Genomic DNA, 24,977 nt, shown 5'->3' with positions numbered 1-24,977 from the left:
TGTTCCTCATTTTTACTATGTTGTGGAAATTGCTCAGCATGTTTAAGTCTTACCTGCTTTCTTAAGATTCTTGCTGGAGCATGGCAACAGCAAGTGAAAGCACTTTCTTACATCAGGCAGCATACACAAGCTGTTATTTGTCTATTTAAAAGCTGCCAGTCCTTGAAACTTGTTGTTTAGCAGCATGTCTAAACATGACTGTTCAAAACCCCACTGCACATGGAAGCTCTCAGCTCTGGTTTTTCAAAGCACAGGTGATTTTCAGTGTGCTTGTTTATCTGCCCTGGAATCTCAGAGCAATGAACTCTGTGGAATTCTGCCAGAGCTTTGCAAGTTTTCTACACTTATATCCACACAACTTGGGAAGTGTTATTTTTATAAATAGTGATGCTTAGTTTTTGACACATGAGGCTATTCTGGGTTTGGTAACCAAGTCTAGAATTCTGGTTTGGAAAAGCTGTTGTAAAATAGGTTCACCCTTTTTCTGCTATGACAAGTCGGAAACCCTTATGAGGTCACTGTATACTTCACTGAAATACCCAATACCCAAAGGGAGAAGAACAGAACTGGAAGCCAAAAAGTAATGAGTCCTGGCTGCACACTAATCCAGCATTGAGCCAAGCCTGCTTTCACTGCTTTACATACAAGTCAGCTTCTAGGTCATGCTGAACTTCACCAAATACACCTAAGAATAAATAATTCATAGGGATAGAAAAAGAAAGGTAGTTCAGGACTCCATCCCATCTTTAACACCCACTCTCAATATCATCCACTCAGAGAAGCTGCCTTCAGAATAAATACAAAATCTAATTCTTTGCCTCTCCAACCAGTATCTACATTTTCCTTCCAGACCCATCAGCTTAGCTCTGGTCCCCAGTGTGCTGCCAATGAGCAGTGAGGTCCTTCTGTAAAGATTTGCTTTTTCCAGATTTCTCACTTGTAAAGTAGTTTAACAGAGTAAGAAAGGAGATAATAAAACTGGAAGCCACTACCCATCTGTGTTCTATGAAACAGGAATTCTTAATTTGTCACCATTTCAACTACTAATATCACAGTCCAACAAGTTTGAGACCTGAGACATCTGGAGAAAATACAGTAGGTCACAAGAGGATAGCACCAAAGTGATTAAAAAGATATGAAAATCTCTGTTGCTTCTGGAGGTACTGCACTGCATAAGAAATAAAATCAAATAAAGCATTAAAATAAAATCAAATAAGCATTTTGGAAGGTGCCACCACCTGCCATGACTTATACCAACCTGTAATCTGTGAGCTGACATTCCTCACATCATCATAGACAACCCATCCAAAACTACAACAGACCACAGCTGCCCTTGCTGACATTCCCAGATATACTCTGTATTTTATGGATGCATTGGTGAGAGAAGAAAAGGAACAAAACTACAGATGAAATAATGCAAAATACACGTTAAGAGTCTATACTGTACATGCTAATAGAATATACAAAATGCTTCTTTTTGGAGGCTGTCCTGCCTCTGAAGGAGGAAATATTTGAAGGTTTACAACCCTGTGCTCTCTTACCATCATAATTTTCTTCGGTGTCTCTGACCTTATGGAATGCAAAATAAATTCCAGCTATGACAGACAAACATGACCCTTGGTACACGTTACAGTGTGCGTAGATCTGTACAGATTAAGAAGTCATTGAATATTTTATTTGTGTTAAAGAAGGAATTTTCTTTCCATTTCCCTGATGGCTCTTTTTCATTCACTTTCTTTAAATATCTATGAATCAGGGCTTGATTTTCTTCTGACTTACGTCAGCACAAATCAAGTTACTAAAGATTCAAACTGATGCAAAAGCACTGACCTTGCTCAAATGCACACATATGAAAAACAAAGTCTCAGGCTAAATAAAATTTGCACTAGAAATTAAATTAGGTTACTAAATCTGACTGTTTGCTATACAATTTATTCTACTTTTTTTAGCTTGACCAGCCAGGAAAATAGGGTAAATATTTTGGGTACACCCAGAACTGAGTGTCATATCAAACACCTTGCCAGCCAAGACTGGTTATGTTTGTTAATTTTTTTTAGTTGAATACAGCTTTGAAAAAATCTTTAATCTATTTATTCCCCAATCTGTTGGCTGACACACAAACTAGGGGGGGTAAAAAAAAACCAAAAAACATCCGTGTTTAAGGCAGCAAAAAAAAGCAAGTAGCAACATCTATACAGTCACCAACTGTGAAAATATTTGCCCTCCAAAGACTAGAAAAACTCACAACAAACTTCTTGCAGTAATCCATGGGCTCTCAGCTAATGAATATTTGAAGCAACAAGCTGAAAATGAGATTCTGACCTCAAGTTATATCCCTCAGAGCCCCATGGAGTTTGGCCCACAATACTGAACTTTTTCTTGAAAAGCATAAACCCATAAGACTGCTGCTACTTATTCAGTGGAAAAAACTTCAACCTATCTCAAACCCCAGAAACTAAGTTTCTTAGAAAACATATTTTTTAAAAAGAAACTGAAAGGAGGCATGAAAACTAACACAACCTATGCAAGTGTGCCAGCAGTACTGCATTTGATGTTGGGAATCCATCTCAGCACTCACCCAGCATTTAAAACAGCAGAGTCAGTGTAAGGCATGTTCAGCCTGGGTATAAATACAAGCATGGCCTCTCCCTAATGCACCAACACTTTCTGTACAATAAAACCAGATTTATCTTAGTAGGTTCAAAGTTTGCTCCCCATGTATACCAGAAAAAAGGGTTCCAATCCCCATACACACTGTCTTCCTGGGGAGAGAGAACAGTGGCAGAATTCATGAGCATGAATACTATTGCATAACTTAAAAATCATCTTCAAGTATTAAGGAGGAAAATAATTTAATTAGACTAAGCAAAAGCATGGATTTAGCCAGGCAGAGAAATTGGCTCTCTCTGAGAACAAAGAAGGTGAGGGGAGGAAGGAAAGAAAAAAATAAGTACATATTCAAATCAGTAAAAATTAGTTTGAGTCTCACAAAATGCTTTGTCCTTTACCAGAGCAGGAAACTCTGGAAATTGAAGCTACTCCTATTGCTACCTTTAGTAAGCAGAAGCTTAATATCAAATTCTAGCCCATGAGTAGAAAGCCCATCCACTGCTTTTCATTTCTGCTTTGTTTAGTTTCCTTGGCTCATGCCTCTGACAAGAAAACAACTATCCATCACTGTGACTCTCTCAGCCTATGAGTTTCAGACTTACTCAGAATCTCTTCCTTCCTGGAAAGACACAAAATGGAGACAGAAGAGTTCTGGTCTCAGCCCCTCATGCCCTTCTGTGCTTCCTGAACACTGCAGCTTCACTTGCCAAGCAACAAATGACACATGGTCCCAGTGTGTTTGTCAAACCTCTGTCCCTCTGTATGCTTAAAAGGAGGAAACTGGCATTAATGTTTAACAAAACTAACTGGCAAACCCTTTCTCTGCAATCAAACATGCTGACTTTGAAGGAACAGGAGTGAGAGAAATCTGGCAAGCCAGAAGTTTCCTCCTGGTTGCCCATGACTCAGAAAAATATCTTCTTTTGTTTTGGTTTGCTTTGGTTTTTGTTTAAAGTTAAAGGGAGCAGCGGTTTGCAATTCATTCTTGAACTTCTAACTGAGGAAACCCAGCTGCTAAAAAAAAAAAAAAAAAAAAAAAATAGAAACTGTAGCAGGTACTAAACAACATGCTTGCAGACACAGAGGACAAGCCTGCCAGACTCAACACATACCTTGAAGTCCACATTGGTGTCACTACTGTTTGATAGGAAAGGAAGAGATTAAAAATCCACATTAAAGTGCTTTCAGGTCTTTGCCAGCTGTCTGCCATCTCTCCTACTTTCCTGTGTTGACATAAAGTGGTTTCCAAGTCAGCAGCAAATCAAAGGGGAAGAGGTTTCAGGAGAAGTCTGATTACTGGGCATTTGTTCAGCTGAGTGCAGTGAAAGGTCCTCTTATGGCCTCAGCTGCTGCGCAGCAGTCTTAATTCGAAGAAATCTGATGTAAAATAGGCTTATTCTGTGAATCCAAAATGCATAATACGGTTTCCATCCATTAGCTGCTGTTAATTAATTGTCACAAAAGTGTACTTGCTGCACAGGCACAGTATTATGGGTGGTCTATGCTGAAGAAATTACCTTGCTTTGTCATCTTAGTATTTTCTTTCTACAGCTGGAGCGATAAGAAAACAAATTAATCCCTTGATTTACTCCAGAGTTTTTCTATTGTTCTCTCATAATAAAATTATAGCACATGCATAAAAACTAATCACTAATATGACAATCATAAAATATTTCCTTTCTTTTTCCCCCTCTACCTAACTCTTTTCTGTATTGCTTTGAAAATATTTCAAATGTAACATTTGGGCACTCTGCACAAAATTCTCCTAGCTGGATAATTCCTGACTTCCAAGATACTTAGGCTCTCAGGAAAGAAGTCAGATTGTCACAGGAACTGACATTCCCATAAACTACAATAGAATTTTATGAACTGGCTTGGTAAATAAATATATTTATTTTTAAAAAGAGTGATATTTTTCTATTGGGAACATCATATCTTTTGCAACTATTATATTTAATAGTGCTTTCAATACTGAAGTTAATCCTACAAGATGCCTGCACTTTGCTGTCTGTTCAACAGCTCCAGTGGGTTTATCACAGTTCCCTGTGGCACACCTCTATTTTAAGATCTCATTTTAGGGCTGGTTCTGTGTACAGGAGGTGGTCAAAACTGAGATAATCTCAGAATGCGTGATGTGAATCATCACACAAGTTTGGAGAAGCCACCTCTAATGCAAAAGATAATGATAAAAGATCCAAAGAGTCCTATCCATAGCTAAAGTCAGAGGCACAGCTTTGTGAGTCCATGGCTCTGTGCTCACAGGGACACTTGAATAATCAAGACTTGTTGCACTCCGTGGTGACACCATGTCACTGAGTCACACCTTGCATCTTAGAACCGTTCAGAATGGAAAAGGCTTTTTAAGATCACTGAGTCTATACAAACAGTCTGGCAACAGCAACCACCACCAAAATTAGGACTGGCAAGAAAATAACACTAAAAAGGTGTCTTATCCACCAGGAGAGTAATTCACCTGTGTTATGGCAATATCAGCACTTACTGAAATTCTATTCCCATAAATCATAGAGAAAGCACATTTGCAGATTTCCAAATCTCCAGTAAACTCCCAGCCCAAAGAGAGACAATGACTGATCATTTTAAGTGGATCTTTGAACATTTTTGCAATAAATCCTGCAAGCCTTAAACTTTTACTATGCCAGCAGTTACTCCATTGATTTACAGTCTGGCAAAAATGAGGAAACCTCATGATCAAATCAAACAGTATCCTCTTGGAGAGTTTCACAAAGACAGGTGAAAAAGATTACATAGGGCAAAATAATGGATGCAGAACAGGTGCATGACAACTAATTCATCTCCTCACTTGAGTGCAACTCAAAGATTTTCCTCCAGCTTCATGTTCATATTCTATTTAGAAAATCTCCTGACAAATTCTAATCAAAACAGATGGTGATGATAAGGAAAGACAATTTATTTGACAGTTATTATCCAATAACTTAATATCCCGCAGTACTTTTAAAACTATTTAGAATGGAAAAGAATTTAAAGCAGAAGAGTAGGTCCAAAGTTTGCCAGAGCCTAGACCCAAGTTCCCAGCAGAAATCTGTGCACTGATTGAACAACAGTAAACAACTTGAGAATGTCAGATGCCATTAGGGGTCTATTTTTAATAGCCATATGTGAATATCTCTGTAGAAACTCCTCTAGCCACCCTCCTCCAAACTTTATGTTTTTACTCTTTTGTACTAAAAGATGCCAAACACACAAACAAACAAACTGGGAAGTTTACACGGATATTGAGTCCATTTCTGCTGAGCATAACATGACTGCCAGAACACACTGCTGGTTATCTCTATCTTCAGTTGACAAACTTTTCTCAGAATCTACAAAGCCTGCAGTTCACCACTTACCTATCCAGAGTGTCCTGAGGCACTTTACTCCCTCCAGCTCTGCTGTTGATACTGGCATTCTTGTTGGCAGTCATGGTCATTTCTGCTTTCTAGCAACGTGGATATCTGTGAGAAGAAAAGCCAGTGAGGTTTCAACAAGCCCAGATGACAACATTCAAGACTGCTCAGAGTACTGTGCTGTGTAAAGGCAGAACTCTGAGCTGCTTTGCATGCTACAAAATGCAATAAACACTGATCCTGAAAAAATAAACCCTACCTCTCTATTGCTGCTCTTCTCACCCACAAGAAAGGTTATCAGAGCCCAGAGCTATCAAGAGAGATTTTTTGTGGGAATTCAGCCTATGGTTCAGGTTCTGGCACGTCTGATGAGCAGAACTGGATACCAGTTGACACAGTACCACAGGGTTGGTGTGGTTCCTCCATCCACCAGTATACAGGGAGAGCCTAGTGACTGCACTGTGTGATACTTGCAGTTACCATAGCCACAACTGGCATTTTGGCCACAAAAAAAAGCTGTTCTAAGAAACAGAGAAACATTTCACTATTTTAAGTGCAGCTCTATTATATAAATATTTTCTAATAATGAAATACATTCAATAGCAAATATGTTGAATATGATTTCCAAATTTGCTTGCAGTATGAAAATATCAACAAATGGTTTTCTCTATTTGCCCCATGACACTTTCAAAACCTTGGGCAATATAAAAAGAAATATTTCCTAGTTAATGTCTGAGTCATTTGGTAACAACCCAATCATTGCCATTTCCATTCAACCATGGTAAAAAAACCCTAAATATCAAGTTAAGTTCACAAAAGGTGAACTTTACTTCTGTGATGTTGCTTCAATCAAGTAAAGAAAGAGCCCAGCAGCATCATCTGTTCTCCTGTCATCACTCTATCTTAACAGCAGCACCGTGCTGCAACTGGAGGATTAATGTGATGATATGGATCCAATCCCAGGGATGTAGAAGTGGAAACCTCTGCTGGCAGGCACTCTGGGTCATTTCTTAGATGCTCCTTAGTTCATAGGCTAAAATATCTGCCATGGTTTGCAGCACTGTCACCCAGGCTCTGACCAAAACTACCAATTGTTAAAACCATTAATGGCACAGTTAATGCAAAAATGAGGAGTATTACAAAACTCCTTGTGTATTCAAACCTACAGTAAATCCAGAGTGCTTGAGAAGCCAACTGTAACGTGATGCTAAAAGCAAGCTGGGTACTGACAACACAAAAAGCCTTGTAAAAACAGACCCATAGCAGTGAGGAGGACATTCTCTAGACCACTTTATTCCAAACTACTCTGCCATAAATAAAGTTAGAAAATCTCTCTCAGATTGCAGCTCCAAAGACCGAGTCCAATCATGCTGACCACAGAGTCCCTATCTATTGTGTCTTTTCCCAATTGTCCTGTTTGCATCCACTTTCCCAGAAAAAGCTGAGCATTGGTAACATTTTTTCTACACTGAGGCTCCCCAGACTCCCCCAGTGTCTCCTTGTTATTGTTAGTGTTACATTATCAAGATAACAGGACTGTACAGAACTGCCTGTTCTGACTGGAATAGGGCTTGCTGGGGACAAGAAAGAAAACCTGCTGATGCTGGCCAAGCTTTCTAGGACTCTGCATTCCACAGGGAGCCAGCAAATTTTGGAACATTTTCCACTCACCAGTTCAGTGCCTTTACTGCATTAAATCTGGATCACTTATTAGCAATTAAGGTACAAAAAATAAGAGATAAAAATGTGTCATAAGGTGCAGAACAGCTGTTACATTGACTTCCCAGGATTTCTTTTCTGTTCAAGAGCAAAAGAAGCTGAAAAGACCCTCAAAAATACTCACATGGCAAATAAAAAGAAATAAGATGTAAAACAGCAACTTAAAAGTACACCAAGAGTCCACTTTACCCATGGGCAAAATCCAACAGAAGGGAAGTACATCCATCAGGGGCTTTGCTTTTCATGGGACTTGTGCCTTCTCAAATTTCAGCCCCCCCAAAACTTGATAAAAATCATGTGGTCAATGTAAAAAAAAGGTGATTATATCCCACATTTCAAACTACCTTAAATATCACATAAGCCACACTGGTTTGTTTTCAAATAAATGAGCAATTTATTTATAAAAGAAAATTTTATATGTTAAAGTTAGTGACATAAGTGTGTTTCTTCGCATGTAGTTGAGATTCTGGTATTTATGATGATATCAACCAACTTTTCCATGCAATTTTTCTTTAGTGGTCATTTTGCACAAATATTTTACTGCAGGTGATGCTAGTACCATCCCAGCATATACAGAGAAAATCCAGATAACAGGAACATGGTGGAAAAATAGTCAATCAACAATTTAAAGAGATGCCTGAAAGCAAGGGCTTAATACCCAAAAACAAACCAAAACAAACAAAAAATCACCCCCAAAACCAAAGCAGTGTCAGAGGAAAAAAAACCCTAAATCACATTTTATGGTCAAGTAGCAAGCTATTTCAAACCTTTCAAACAAGTCTGACAGCCCTGTAAGTTTATATGATTTATGGTAAGAATCACATCCCTTGGGCTTGTGTGAGAGCATTCTCCATCACAGGATTTGCAAATTATTCTTAACAAAGCAATGAAAATCAAAATCTCTCAAGTACTGTGACATACTGCTTAAAACTAATCCAAAAATAGTCATGTCACACAGATTCCTCATTGCCTAGTTAACCACCTAGCTACACTTTGCCTCAAAATGTAGAATTCTGTTCTATTTGTAAATCTCATGGCTGCAGCAGTGGGCATGTTTTCTAACAGATTTTGTCACTGCAGGGAGCTCCAGTGACAGAATATTCATTTTCTTGTGGCTCCAGCAAGCAACATGTGTGCACCTCAGATCTGAATCAGGGTTCACAACAAAAAAAGTGACTTCTTGTTTCCTTATACTGTAGTTGAGCACCAGTCACAGTCTGGTAAGTCCTTTCAACAAGCCCTATAATAAACTTCACAAACACTGATTTGTTGAAAGCCCTCAGTCATCGCATTTTGCAAGAAAGGCTTTGTACAAAACAATCCAAGGCAGCTTCTTTTGGCCTTTGTAATGCAAACATTCCCCTGATGACCAGACATCATTATTAAAACAGCCTACTTACAGGTTGTGCCTACCCTATATCATAGTTTCTCAGTTTTATACTTATTTTGTCCTTTCTCTTCATTGTCAGCATAACACCAGTTCAAGCCTCAGGAGCTCACCTGCTTCTCTTGCTTATTCCTCAAAAAAGTCACAGTCCTCTAATTGCAACATCAACATTGTTTGCATAATGATGAATAGTTTCTTGTGACACAAAAAACAAATTGTAATTTTACTAAGGAATGAGAGTACATTAGCTTTAAGGAACAAAATTTTTTTTTCCATTAATATTTTGTTGCATCACAGAGAACACGAGTCCTTCAGTATCTCCCAGAGGGTGTCTCCAGTTCCCAAAAACATCACAATACAATTTAAAGCACCATTCACTGCCCAACACAGACTGCCTGGGAGCACAGACTGCAGGGGAGGCACAAGGTGAACAACACAAGCTGAAAGCCTTATCAAGTCTTACAAGGAACTGTAACTGTTGAGTTCCCACTGATAACTGAACCTTCCTCACCCCAAGGCTGACTGAGCCTGGCAGACAGCTGAGAAGCCCCCTGAGTTTGCAACTGCTGCATGTTCTGATGCATTAGAGCACCACGCAAGGCAGAACACGGGTCACAGCTATCACACAGAGCAAGTTGCTGTCCCCAGTGCCATTAGCACAACTCCCTTCCTTCCTGCCAGACACACCTGACTCCCACTCAGAGCCCCACTAGTGTGCAAACTGCACAATTAATAACTATCATGTGTCTCACACAAGGCTTAAATAACACAAGATGGAAGGAAGGAGGATCTTGATGCAGCTGCATAAGGACTTGAGAGGGATTCAGTCTTCATTTTGCCATACATTGCTTAGGAGTCACTGGGTAAATGATCTGAGTTATGCTATTTCCTGGCTACTTCCATGTATAGACATCCTTTCTACTAGGAAGCCGTGATAACCAGGAATGTCTGAAGTCCCTTCAGCTACACAGGGGGTGGCTTAACAAGATTTCTATTCTATTGCACTTTAAACCTTAATTAACTTTTGAAGTAAAACTTGTACATCTCAGTTTGTACACTGTGAAGCAGAAAAAGGTCAGAGCTTGTCTGTACCCAGAGGAAATTTTACAGCATCCTAAATACTCCACAGGAACAGTCCATGCAGATGTTCTCACTACGTGTTTAGGGTGGGTAATACACTTTTCAAATGACCTCAGAGAAGGCAGTGAGCTATAAATTAATAACTTGGCTTCTCACTTCCTGTGCAAACATTGAGCTGCTTCTCTCCCATACTCTGAGAGACAGCAGTGAAGTTGACACTCATAAAGCTTGAAAACCTTGGAAACGGTCTTTCATTTTGTAGCAATTTGTGACAACGTGGGAAACGGTGCTACTGAGCAAAGCGTGGAGATTGAAGGGTTTAAATGGGCAGCTTGGGAAACTTTGGTTTGCCTCAGACTCCTTCTGCAGAGCCCTTCCTGAGAGCAGGGAGGAGGAAAGACAACCACCCAACCACCAAAGGCCAGGATGGCTGGGGAGAAACTTTGCTTCCAAACCTCCATATAGACATATGGTTTGTGACAGCAGGGAAGGAAAAGGGACACATTTGTACTTCATCCTGGCTCTCCTTCTCTGACAGAGGAAACAGAAAAAAAAAGAAAAAAAAAAAAAGAAAATGGTCTGGGGGAGAATAACGAGGGCTTAGTGAGAAGCACACAAAGCAGCAAAATGAGAAATAAAATCAGGAGTGACGAAAATGTTACTCCCAAATCCAGTGAAGAGGTCAGGTCATTTGCCACACTGAGTATTCAGGTTCAGGAATGCTTTGCTAGGAGAAAGGTGACCTTCAGTGTGCTGGCCCTGGCTGTAAAGAGAGAAACAAAGTGTCTGCATTGTTCAAGTCAAAGCAATACAGCACAACCTCTGGATCAGCATCCACTGATACGTGGTGCTACTATGAATTTCATTCTGTTTAGCTCACTACATCCTAGTAATTGTGTTACCCTTCCAACTCAGTATCTCCGACAAAAAGACCCTGTACATGCTATATAAGCATCCAATGCCAACACTTCTAGTGATGCAACTACTAATTTGGATGCACTGTCTCAATATGATGAGAGAAAACCTGCCAGTAAACCAGGATCCACTTTATGACTGAGCTCAGACACAATCAGCAAGGGCAGGTTTTTTTTAGTAAGTGAAGTTCTCCAGAAGCCTGGTGAGGCCAAGACACACAGTGCTCAGCACCAGTAAACATGTCAGTAACAGACACAAACCGTTCCTCACCAGCTTCTGGGTTTACCAAACCCACTCTCCTGTCTGCCACAGCTGCCTTCCTGCAAACTGGCATCTGCTGGGGCAATGGGCACCAGCTTTGGTGGTGACTTTCTGATTCAGATCCCCTTCTTGTTTATGAACCTCTTGGCTACTGCCTCCCTCTCCTTCAAACTCCTTACATTCTAAGCCCAGGACAGTAATTCCCAGCAGGGTGTGAGCAGGCTGACAGAGTGTGCAGTCTGTCTGCCCAAACTCCATCTCCCTGTGGTGCTTCTCAGACAGAGGATGCACACCAAAGAATAGGGGAGGGGGGGCAAGGACCAGAGAAACATCAGAAGACTCAAAGACAAGGAGAACAAGGGTGAGATGAAGGACAGCTCTCACACCATATTGGAAAAAAACATGTGGGAAACAAGAAAATTAAGAGATTTTTAAAAGGAACAAAGACAATAAAACCACCAGGAGAGAAGATAAATGTGCTCCCCTTCTTCCCCTCCATCCCCAAGAATGCAGCCTGTCTTCCCTCATGCTCAGGGATGCTGTCATTCCACAGGTAAAATTTTCCTCATGGGATGAACTTGGAATTTTCCCAAATATATTTCAAGAAAAACAGATCTGTGACACTGTGACAACCTGATGTGAGACTTCACTGGAAAAGACAGAAACTCCTGCTGTCCTGCAAAGCTGTGACTCCATGCAAAAGGGAAGTAGCTGCTCATTTGACATACAAGCTCAAATCCAATCTCTGGTTTTTTAGTCCCTAATTAATGGTAGAATATTCACCCCCTATGCACATACAGAGCTGTAGTGACTGCAGGAGATGAGGGATTCCCAGGCTCCTGTAGTTTCTTTAGAGAATTGATTGGGGAGTATGGGGGGAAGACAGCTAGGGACGGAGAGGAGAAGGACAGAGAGAATAGAATGAATATTGGCAGCTATACCAGAATCACAATAACATAAACTAAGTGCAACAAACTACTTCTGACTGCCTTTGGTAACAAAAAATATAGTAGCTATAGCAACAGAACAGGCTGGAGGGAGAGGGGGGAGTAAATATCCCAAGGCTTTTTAAAATCCCCAAAGAACACAGATTTCTAATATGGAAAAATCAAGATTTATTGCACCAGCAGCTCCCACAAGGCAGGGCTATAGTAGTGCACAATGGTTTCAATTATAAGCACAAATCATTAACCAGTGCAGCTGGGCTTAATAGTTGGCAGACAACATCATCTCTTGCAGTGAGCCACTTCTACAGGGACTGTACTACCTTCTCCTGCTGTGTGATGTGGCCTTCAGTCCCATTTCTGGTGACTTTACCTCATATCCTGCCAAGCCCTGTGACAGAGTGACAAATGCCACCGCTCAACAGAGAAAATCAGGGAAAAACCCTCCTGTGCTGAAGTCCTGTGCATACACCCCTCGCCAACCATCACACACTGGATCCCTAAGGGTGCATCTACAGCACAGCCCTGCACTGCACACTCAGTGAGCATCCCAAAGTATTTTGGTCCCATGCTGCCTGTATTTTCCTTCTCAAATACACGCACTCAAAAACTCAAAGAGGGGTGGAATGTCTGGCACTTCTGCGGTGATTATCTGGCAGAAGCACCACTCAACTTTTGGCAACTTGGCCAAAGTCTTAGAACAATTAGTTCAGTTCCTGATTCAAGCACTGGAGAGGGAAGATCAAGTTACATTTCTCTCCAGCCATCAACACTAATTCAGTTTTCACTAAGTCAGCCTTGCTGGAATTTCACTCTTCTACATTGAAACAAAAAAGAAAAGTGTGAATCAACACTGAAAAGCTCTTAGAAGAAACAAAGAATTTCAAGATTTGCCCTTCACAAATGTAAAAAAACCCAGTAAGATCAAACGGAGAAGGGGCTGTTTCTTCCTAGGAGAGCTATTTTTATAAGCTAAAATGATGAAGAACCCAATCAATTGCAAGGGAAATGGTACCATGGTCCTCAGTTATATATACACAGTGGTTATGAAGCCAGTGGATAAGTTTTCTTCTCTTACTACTCCAAGCTGTTCTGTGCATTTGCAGAGAGCATCTTCCCAGCTATGGCTCAGTCACAGGTGCATGCAGCCATCAGAAGAGATGATTTCTCAAGAAGAGTTCATCTCCCACAGCACTGACCTTTGTCATCTGCACAAAAGTTTCAAGGAGCTACCACAAGCCTAAGTGTTACAAATTTCCTTTCCTCAGGCAGCTGAGCACCGGACAGTGAAACAACTGGAAACACTTAACCTGTTTTAACATTCTCTGTAGTAGGAGGCAGCAAAGCACCCACCCACCCACTGAAGCTGAAGCTGATTGCAGCCACCAAACAGCCCCGGCCTGGCTCCTGCCAACACAGGGTTTCTGTTTGGGGTTCCTGGAGCAGGAGCTGTTCCCAGCAGAGCAAGGAAGGTGGGCAGCAGCCACAGACACACCAGCTCTGTTCCTCTCTGCACTGCGTTCAGAGTGGCAGAAGGGAGCAAGGGGGTTTTAGACAGAGGCAAAACAAAAACAAACCCACGCACAAACCACGAGTGATATCAAATATCTTTTAAACCTTTCCAGGCTGCAAGATGGTATTTGATGATTTGAAAGAGCTTCTTCTCTTTTCTTTCATGAAGGTGATTTACGTACTGCAGCATAAAAGACATGCTCTCAAGAGACCAGCCACTGTTCCAGAGAACTTACACTTCTATGATAGGAATTTCATAAATGAAGGCACTAACTATCTTCCCAGATGCAGGCTTGAATAGACCCACTGTACTGGTGAGTTCTGCTGCAGGAACAAACTTTTTTCACAGTCTGCAGAGCAGGAGTAAGCCTGGTGCAATGCACAGCATGACAGACTTAGCCATTCAGTTGTTTCATTGGAGAGGACCAAGACCTGCAGCAGCAGCATTGAGAGAAGCATCACTGTCCCTGAGCCCTGCCACTGAGACTGCCACACAGCCTTCTGCAGGCTGCTCCCACACATCCCACTTCTCTGCTCCTGTTGCAGTCCCAACAGCTGCACTGCCAGGGAAGGCACAAGGGTCTGCAGCCTCAAAAAGATGTCATCAAGAAAGTCTGAGTCCCCTCCCTTCCATTCAGCTGGACGTGTCCAGGAAGAACAAGGAGCCAGTGCATTCAGCAGTGGGGTCCTTTTCTTGTTTTCAGACTGGCTGCGGTGCCGTAATTTGCAATCACTTATGTTTAACAATATTAAAACATTTAACATTAAATATTTTGTGAAATTATTAACTTTATCCAAGCAGCATTTAGAGTTTTATTCTGGCACCAGCATTTTCACCAAAGGTTTTGCATCGTTGTTCCTACTTTGACTCAAAACTGTGAGGAAAATATAATTTAATAGCAATTTGATTTTGCAATGATCTCATAGAAAAGGCATATCCAGCATTGCCTTTGCAACATAGAAATGGCCACAGGATAAGCCTGAGGGACATAGATTAACACTCAGATCAGATACAATTTCAGCCCCTTTCCCTTGCAGCAAATGTTTTGGTCTCTTGCCAAGCAGAGAGCATTCCACGTGTAGTAGGGTAAATTTGGAATAGCACCCATATGGAAATGTCTTCTTCAAGACAAGGCCAGGATGTAAAAACTATTATCTGAACACATATGTTCTCTCACTCCAAAAGGCAATGAGCCTGAAGCAATGTTCAACTCAAATTTTCCCCATCTCATGTGAGTCTCTGTTTGAGCAAACTTTGGAATTGTACACCAGGGCACTGAAGCTGGCATTCATCTTCCTTTTCTTTTTTTCTTATGGATTTAAGCTGAAGTCAGCAGAGGTCTAATTTGGATCTGCTCCAAACACAAGAATATTTTTATTGTCTCTTTTTAAAGTGTGACTACTGTTCAGAAGTAACTCTGCATCAAGCTGACCTTCAGAATTACACCTGTCTAATCCCAACAATAATCATCAATTAAAAAAAAAAAAAAAGTCAAAAATAGATTTTTTACAAACATAGCATACAGTTCATCTCTCAAAAGGGCCAACCTGAATTCTACTGTTTTCATTGAGTTTATGCTTATGCAATTCCCAGTTAAACTCTAGTTTCAGAAACTCTTTTGCCAGTGTTTATAGGGGATTATATCAGAAATTAAATTGTAACCCACACTTCTCTCCTGTCTCCTACTTCCTTACCACTCCTTCTCCAGTTCACTTGCATGCACACTGATCTTTCCAATACCAGTAAGCAGAGAATGAAAATGTGCATGTACAGACAAGTTATTACAGGTACATAGGCTTGTGCAGTTATGCACAGTTATATAGGCACACCACCACACAGACATTTTGTTAATAAGCTTCACAAGCAAAGCTTGTCTTCTTCTAAGTAAATAAGCTAGAGCAAAGTATACACACAGAGTATAAATAATGCTTTTCTACTAAAAAGTAAAATAAAACAAATAAGGCCAGTGGGGCTTATAAAATCTATTATGTAAAAACTCTTCAGTTTCAACATCATGTTAATACATTTTTTTTTTCTGAGTTTGTTTAATTAAAACATTTTATCATTGAAGACAGAAATGAATCCATTTGGTCTGGCACAAAGGCTGCATTACCAAATTTCTCATGGTTTCTAGTTGATACCACAAACTTGGCCACAGTTCAGTCAAAACTCAGACCTAGCCCTGCTGGGTGGGTAAATACCTGTGAAAACCTCTATGGTGCTGGTACAGTGATTTCTATTACAGGGGCAGATAGAACCAGACCTGTGCCTAGCATGCAGTGGGCAAAAGCTGGCTTGGAGCAGATTTCATCCTGCTAGAACAAAATTAACACCTTTGTGACTCCAAAAGGTAACGATTATAAATACTCTTCAAATCTTTTGTAACTATCTGCTCAGGTGATGATCTGGAGACAGGGTATTTCAACTCACAGTTTGCCTCGCAATCTGTAGGCATGACAAATTAACCAGGATTCACAGGTTCCTACAGAGCACAATTTCCTGCAATTTCTCAATGGAATAATTCCATCTCTTTTCTGGTGTGTGCCTAATATCTACAGCAATCTGAACTCCTACCTCACTTTCACCAGACAATCTTTTTCCTGTTCAGCCTGAAGGAAGAATGTACAGTGGGACATCCATGTACAGGGGGGTTTCTTTATCCAGTTTTTAGATACAAGAGTCATGCTAAGGATCCTTTTTCTGATCATAAAAAGTCTAAGGGTGTGAAAAACATGAAATTCCCTTTGGCTGAGTCCTCACAGCAGCTCTACTGCAGGTGAGGTGCTAAAGAAAATCTCTCTATGAAGATGGTTTGAAGTTTGAGGGCTTTTTTTCAAACTACAGCTTAATTTATGGCACAGTTTCAAGGTATTATCTCTGCTATTCCAGACATCTGTGTTTTCTTAACTGCTTAAACAGTCTTCCTATTAAAAGGACAATATAGTTGGACTTTCTGAGTGACATATTCTCCTCATGCTGTAGCTGTACTGACAAAACATCAAGCAGCAATTCCACTCAGTTCTCACAGAAGCAAGTTTTGGCCCTTACAATGTTTTAATGAGAAAGCTGGAGCCACAACACACAAAAAAAAATAAGAACCCTTTGGTAATACAACCACACCCCACTTCATATTCTGCTCTGTGCCCAACATCCCCACCCAGCCACAGATACACAACTGAGAAATACCAACTGTTGAAATTTTGCAGATGGCAACTCCAATACTTGGTCATTTTGTACTTTCTCCTCAAAGGACCACTCTGCTCCCTTCTTTTATTTTTTCTTGGGAAGATGGATCTTTGGGCATGGAAAATGTGGGCACGAACAATGGGAAAACAGAGCTTATAAACTGAAATAAAGTCTTTCAATTTGTGGAAACAGCTGGAGGGAGGAATGTATCTTATGAATAACGTAGCTGAAACTGAACAGACTGTTGACAGGGAGTTCTTTCAGATGCTAACTATGGCTACACTCTTACATGACAGAACAAGACTTAAATCTATAACTAAAAATTATTTAAAGAACAATAATGAATACAGCATTTTCTGTTTTACTATGCTGAGATAAATCAGTCCATCCTTTCCCTAAACATAATTTTCAGGAAAGAAGTAGTTTCTTCTGCACTTTGAGCACTTAGCAGTGCTATACAAGTGCTAGAGATAAAGCTTTCATTTTCAGTGCTATGTGAGGGGTACAGTGTCTCTGTGCCAACACAGAAATGCTCCTCAAAAGGAAACACACACCACTTGAAAGTCTTTAAGATGCTGACACATACAGTACAATCTCTGAGAGGGTGCACCTAAGACTATTTGAAGGCAGTTTAAGAAAGGACCAGATAATCCTTCAGTTCAGCAACTGAACATCCCAGAGGTGAGGACAGCAGCTCAGCACCAAGGGAATGCATAAAGGCAAGGGTCTGCCCACAGATGATTTAGAGCCAGGCTTTTGCTCATTCCAACCTCTCACTGCTCCTGCTTTTATCTTCCCCCCACTCTTGTGATTTGGTGCATAACATCTGTTCTTCTCCTGCTGAAAGAAAACACACTTCCACTAGACACCACTGCTCCAGGCAGGTACCAAACACCACCTTCATATACTTGTCAGAAGCATTTAACAGAAGTCTTATTCCCATGGCCAGCAATGGCTTGTGCCAAAGTATCACTGAAAGTCAACAGCATGCAATTGTGGGATTATTTAGGTGATTTTGAAAAGAGGAGTCAGCTTCTACATAGCTGATATAAACTGGAGGTTTGAAGAGATAATTATTTAAACTAATGCTTTGAGAACTCTTTTCTCCTCAATTCCTTTACAGGGAGATATCAAAGCTTCTCCAGGTCTTCATTTTTTTGTGCTTGCTCCAGGTCAGACATGACCTCTTTGAATGTGGATGACCAGAATCACCCACAGCATATCAGAGGCAGCTTCCTCTGTGCCTCTTCACAAAAAAAAACCCCAACCAAAACCAAACAAATAAACAAAACCAAACAAAACCAAACAAAAACAACAACAACAAAAAAACCCACATCAAATCAAGTTTGCCATTCTCTCTGCATTTTCCCACTAATCATCACACCCAGGTTCTTGTTCTCATGATCAGGTGATGGCACAGCCATGCCATATTTCTTACTCCTTTTCATTCTTATCAAGTCACTTCACTTCAGTTTCTCTACTAATTCCAAATTTTTCTCACTTAGGAGTTTCCACTGTGGCTTTGCTATCAAGCAGAAGTCCAAAGAGAACAAATCTGCCAGTTTCCTACCTCTGGAATAGGGCTATCAGAGGGACCTGTCAGATCAGTCAGCACAATCTACCTTTTACTTTTAGACTCCAAGACCCCACATCGCCTTTTCTTCCAAGTTTCATTTATTGTGACAAGAATCAGTGGCCTGCATTTCTCCTTCTCTGCAACACAGATACTGTATTTGCAGTTTCTAAGCACATGGCAGAAGTTCTGCCCTTAAAGGTTTATAGTTGGAGCAGCTGTTTTCACATGCCTTTTATTCTACTATTCTCTTCTTCCATACTCAGTCTTATCCACCAGACTGGCATTATTCATCACCACTTTGGGAATGGAGGCAGAGTGTGGCTTAGTTTCTGAATATTCAGTACAGTCACTGATCCATTTTTCTCATGTTAACTATCTCACCTATCCTATGACTCTTTACCATTTCAGTTTTCATAAATACTGGGGAGAAAACTACTTGGTTTTGTGTAAGTATCTTTAGCAGTGTCTAATGCAACTTCATATCTGTCAGTCTTCACTTTGTATTTGTTCTTCTTTACCTCAAAAATGCACCTTTATTTCCCCATGAGGGTTTCTCTCATCTGGTTGCAGACTTTTCCTATTTCTTGTTTGTGGCCGTTCCCTAAGACTCCCTTCCTGAGACACCAGTTCCTGATAGCTCTGGGGTCCCTACCTTCAGGAAATTGCAGGCCTGCTTCCTATTGAGGCACACGTCCAATTCAATGCTGCTCATGCTACTAACTAGTTCCCATAGCTCTGTCACATTATAACATAATCCATCTGAGAGGTTTAAAACTAAACAGTTTTAAGCAGTGGGTGAAACCACAGTATGTTAAATGACAGGAGGTTTTGGCTCCTTCTTCATCTTTAAGCATCTATTTCTCAGCTGCTGTTTGTCTGCATCAGGGGCCAGAAAGTTTATAGACTTCAGTCCAAGACTCCTGATTTCCTAATACACGCTGCTTAAGCATGGGGGTCTTTTTGTTTGTTTGTTTGTTTGGTAACTACAACTTTATGGTCCTCAATCAATATTAATTCACATTTACTACAGCTGGGGACTTTGATCTAAAGAACTGATTGTATCAGGTGACAGTAAACAACACACATGGCTGTGCTACCACCTAGCAGAGCTATCTCCCTTTGGCAGATGGCAGACCTGATGCACAGGTTATGACCATAAAACAAGAAATGGGTAGTGAGAAATGGGGACAAAGCAGAAATACAATTATGACAACTCTAAGCATCAGGCTGTTCTCCTTCAGCCAAATATAAAGTTGTTTTCAAATGTAAGCTACAGACAATACTTACTAACCTGTTTCATTTTTTAAAATAAAATGGTTTTCCTATGGCATATACACCACAGCTATCTATAGTGTAAGAGATTTTATATTTGAATGATGTGAGCAGTGGAAGAATGAAAGCTTACAAAATACATATCCTTGTCTATGTTGGAAATAGCACAATCCCAAACCAGAGACTAAGGCTGTAATACAATCCAGGGGCTGTGCTTCCATTCATAAACTATTCCGTTTGAATACAGGGTCTGGAATGAATTTTATTCTCATGTTTAACCAGAGAGACACAATTTATTACAGAGCTGTACTTCTCAGTTTCAAAACCATATCCCTAATATATTCCCCTGTCAAGTCCAGTGGAGATTATCAGACTTCTCAAACAGGATCATCTGTAATGGGAAAATGCAGCAGAATCCAACTGCCTGGAGACACAAAGATGCAACATGACTAAAAGAAAAGAAAACCTACTGCATACACACAGCTCCAACTGTTTAAGCTGAAAAGGCATCAGAAAGCATCCTTTTGTTAGTAACAGCATAAATGGGTTCTCAAGTGTACTTGTTTCATCTCAGACTCTAGATTGTCTGTCCAGCAGGTTAGCTGTGTTACTTCTGTGTTATATCACAGTAATGTGCCCTGACAGCTTCAAACCCCCAAAATGAAAAACCAGTGCTTCCCATTCACTGCATATTCTGCATTTGATGTGTTCCACAAAGGTACAAAGTTGTTTACACCAGTTGAATTTTCAGAACTGTCCCAGGAGCTCTATGGAGTCACTACCCTCTGATGTTTAAATTTAAGGGAAACTGGGATCAAACACCACTCATCAATATGAGCATTTCCAGTCTACAGGTTCACTGCTTTTTGCAGCATTGGTGTCCAGTTTTCCAGAGTCTTGAAATATTTCTCTGGTAAGAAGACCAGACCAAAAATGGCAACAGAGCAAGCTTTTCAAAAGTTTGCTGCACTCAGCAAGATGAGAGAAGAATCTAATGCCAGGATACCACAAATTGAAAGCAATTTAAACAACTACAACAAACACCCCATCAGCTCCTGGGCTAGCACAATTTGGCTTGCTGCTCATGACAACTCAGTCATAAACCAGCTTTCTCTGGAATGCACCATTCAAACGAAGCAGCTTTCAGCTATTCTCCTTTTAAAACCAGTAACAGAAGGTCTTCAGGCACTTGTGAGAGACCAAAATATGGGAATGCAAATTGTCCAGCTGCAAATGTTTCCATACTGCTGCAGCTCTCAAATTGTTTCTTACTGTCTGCCAAAGAGGCATGAAAGAGTAAAGCAGGGAGCAGGTTTTGTACTGTCAAAATTGTCCAACTCTCCTCAGTATGTCCAGAATATGGTAAATGATTTGCAATGCCCTTTTAACTTTCAAGAACACTCTTATATAGAGGGGAAGGATGTTCAGGTCATAAACCAAAAAGCTCAGCTGGACCAGGAGCATGGGATAATTTGATGGCTTGTATCCTTTGGATGCCAGCTGCACAAGCAATGCCAATTTTGCTCTTGCTAGTGGCAGAAGTTTTAGCCTCTGATTCAACTTTTTGTCATCAAACTGCAGCAGGATTGGGAAAAAAGTTCAAGGAAGGAGCTCTGACTCTGACAGGATGAGGAAATGGGATTTCTTTGAGCAGTCCCTTGCATACAGCAGTTTGGCTCCAAGTGGGCAGAAAGGACTGATGTTGCATGAGGCTTGAACTCAGAGTAAGAGCTGGCAATGGAGGAACTGCTTAGGGGATTTCATTGTTGAGCAACAACAACTGAAAGGCACTGCTCAAAAAACCAAACAGAATGGAAGCACATTGCAATTCCTGATGAAAGAACAAGAGAAGCACCTGCCTCTTCCAGGTCTGCCTGTAGCTAATATCCAGGAGGTGAGTCTCCCTCTACTAACAGTAGGCTTCTTTTCAGCCTGAAAAATATTTTTTAAAGACTCTCATGCTTCTAAGAGAAAGAAGAAATTTAAATCTCTGACCGGAAGCTTTCATTGTAACAGATTTGTGTGAAAGTTGCCAGATCTCTCCTTGCTCTGTGATCAGGGCTGTGCCAAGAGTCTGCTTTGTGTCACACTAGCAACTGTGTTAAGTTCAGCAAAGTAACTGGGTCAAAGATGCAAAAGCAGAAAAGAGATCACTGATTAGCACTAATGAGAGGCTGCACTGCAGAGAATGACAGTGCAATAATTTCAGAGTTCTTGCCATAATTACAAGGGAGCTGTGCTCATATTCATTGTGATCTGCTCAGAACAAATCTTTTTGCACGTCACATTTTACACCCTGGAAAATTACTCAGAGTCCCCACAACCAGGAGCAACATGAGAGAAAACAACCACGAGCTGGTTGTTCATACTGCTGGATTGAAATTAGAGAAAATGAGGAGAGATTTGTGCTAGTAAGCAGCTCTTCTAAATATGCAGCACTGTTGTCTTCAAACAATGAATTCCATCTATTGTGAGCATAAGGTTACAGATAGAGAATACTGATCTTATGTTCAAGAATTTAATGGTGCCTCTGTCCACAACTGTAACACCAGGTGCTCTGAAGATCACTCAGCCTTCAAAGAGAACTGTTAAAGGACTATGGAAATGGTGCCTTGTATCACTTTTCAAAGTAACATGGAAATACTGCAACACAAACTGCCAGAACTCACCAGGCTTCCCTCTGCATTGCACCACACAAAATATAAACACCAAAAAGCAACTTTGTCCTTGGAATGTTGTGTTTGCAACACTGCAGAGATGTCTCAGGCTGACTATCTGTAAAATGAATCACTTAAAACAGTGGTTCTGATTTTGAAATCATAAATATTTCTGTCTAAGAAATTTCAGGGATGAATAGCATTTTCCCAAAAATGAGCCTTAAACGTATGTAACCATCACAGTGCTCCTTCTTAAGGAGGGGAATGGTTCAAATTAACACATCAGCTTCACACATACTTCATTCCTAGTGAAGAATGGCACAAGGATTTCTTCTTAAGCTGCTCCTGTCTATCAAATAGTTTTATTATAATTATTATTTCAATTTACTTAACCAGGTTAATAATTGATATTCACTAACAGCAGTATTTTATTTATAGAATCAAGCTGGTCGAATCTGGTAGGCAACAAAGGAACACAAAGTATTAGACTGTGCTGTTCAGCCCTCATTTCAGAGATGACAACTTTCAGTTCTGTACACATGGGAAGACTGCCTACTCCTGCTTCTCTCTCATGAGCACTCTACTGGTTTTTCCCCTAAAGCCTTTCTCAAACTCCTCCCTGAAGCATGGCTGATACTGCCCTTTAATCAAGGAGCAATTTGCACACACATGAACACACTCATATGCAACAACCGTTTGTGAGGAAGGGAGATGGAATAGAAGGATCTGATTTCCATTCACTGCACTTTCCCCATCTAGGACAATTTTTAGGAGAAAGCAGAAAAAAAGCATCACCATTATCTCCAGCATGTGTTAGCAGCCATGCTGAAGCCAGTCAGCAGGGCCTGGCATTGTTTGGAGGAACACAAAAGACCTTCTGTTCAGAAAGTTCAAGACAGAAAGCAGAGAGCCTGTGGCCTGGTCCTACAGTCAAAAGACTTAAACAGAGGCTGAGAAGTTCTCAGGCAGAGTCTGATCCAAAACCCTTTGAAGTTGACGGGAAAACTCCCATGGACCCCAGCACGCTTTGGATCATGCCTGAAATGCACAGAAGGGAGCAAAGACAGCATAGTAGTGGCAGCTAACATCTGCCAGAGGGGATTTTAAATGGCATAGGGGTGACTAAATCTTTTCACCATGGTTATCAGTACAGTGTTTTTTTGTGATGTTCAAGAAGGAGGATTATACCCATGTTCTGTCTTACCATCAGGACATAGCAGTTATACAGTAGACATCAGGCATTTCTCTGCCTAAAATGCTATACATGTTATCCTAATATTGAATCCAGCATTTAGCAAACATCTCTCAGTGAAGCAAAAAGACCCTATCAAATTGCCAGAATTATTAGTGTTCTGCTTTTCTCTCCAAAAGAGGCTGCTTTAAAGCTATAAAAAACACAGTCCAGGGTTGAAAACCATATTAAGAACAATGATCTTGATGCTAAGATAAGCATCATCTATTCCTAAGCATCAGTTTGAGACAGAGCCTAACTCAGAAGAAACTCTTTAGCAGCACATTCGTCAAACAACTGCTAAAGGGTGAAAGGAGGTTCCAAATCCCCTGATTAATTATGCTGCAATTAATTTTCTCATTAAAGATGAACACGAGAGCACCCGAGAAGAAAGAAATGTCTTCTGAATTCTGTAACTCTTCCATAATTATTTCCTTGCACATATAAGTAATAGTTGCAGTGGTTTTAAAGTCTGGTGCTGTCTAGGTCCCAGGTGAAATTTCTGGGAATTAATTTGTTAGCAACTTCAGTTTTTAAGCACTTCTTGCAGCCTTTGCACAAGATTCAACAAAGAGCCAAAGTTTTCCTTTTTTTCAAAAGTGCAGGATGTTTCCTCTTTCCCTGGCTAATAGAATCCAACTGTTGCTGCATGACATCATTCCCCAGAGCTAGGGAATCCAAGCTCGCTCAGACACTGGGCTGGGAGTAAACACCATGGAAAAAAAAACCACAACAAAAAACCTAAAAAAAAAAAAAACCCTACCAAACTTGAAAATGGGAGGAAACAGCATCAAAAGGCAATTTTTGTTACCTGAAATTTGCAGCATTTCCCTTTCCACTCCATTCTCAGATTTGTATTTCCCAGACAAAACTCTTACTATCCGAGGCAATCAGAAGCCCAGTCGCTTAGCGCCTAATACCTGCTGTGCTTCCCATAACTCCTTCACATGACCTTTTGCAGCACTGATTCCAGCTAAAATGATTGCAGAGAAGACAGCCTGGCCAGGCTGGTTGTCATGGAGATCTCTCTCTCTCTCTCTCTCTCTCTCACACGCGTGCGCGCACACACACTCATACAGATTTAAACAATTCTGGGAGGCATCCACAAAACAGCATGCCTTTTCATCAGCTCAGTTTTTGAAGCATTCCACCCCTCCTCCAAGCCTTCCCTAGAGTCAGCCCAGGAAGCTGAGCTTTGGTCATGATTTGATTGTTGAAATTAGAGATACTACCTTTTTTTAAAAAACACCACAGAACTTGT

At 40.6% G+C, this 24,977-nt stretch overlaps 1 protein-coding gene across 4 annotated transcripts in view; it reads right to left on the bottom strand.

The window, feature by feature from the left end:
* DENND2B (DENN domain containing 2B) overlaps nt 1–24,672 on the bottom strand; it is an 85,782-nt gene extending 61,110 nt beyond the window's left edge. Inside the window, exons 1-2 of one of the 4 annotated variants that reach the window (XM_071762093.1) lie at nt 24,528–24,672; nt 5,979–6,083 (exon numbers count right to left, since the gene is read on the bottom strand). In XM_071762093.1, the coding sequence (XP_071618194.1) occupies nt 5,979–6,058 (80 nt within the window). In that variant the 5' untranslated portion in view covers nt 6,059–6,083; nt 24,528–24,672. Of the gene's footprint in view, nt 1–3,212; nt 3,346–5,978; nt 6,084–24,527 lie in introns of those variants that run through there. The other 3 variants (XM_071762095.1, XM_071762094.1, XM_071762096.1) reach the window with 3 other exon arrangements.
* Nucleotides 24,673–24,977: the final 305 nt, after the last annotated feature.

The sequence above is a fragment of the Heliangelus exortis genome, chromosome 18 (genome assembly GCF_036169615.1).
Source record: "Heliangelus exortis chromosome 18, bHelExo1.hap1, whole genome shotgun sequence".
In the NCBI taxonomy this organism is placed as follows: Eukaryota; Metazoa; Chordata; class Aves; order Apodiformes; family Trochilidae; genus Heliangelus; species Heliangelus exortis.
The sequence above is the reverse complement of the archived record's forward strand: the minus strand, read 5'-3'. Positions and strand labels throughout refer to the sequence as shown.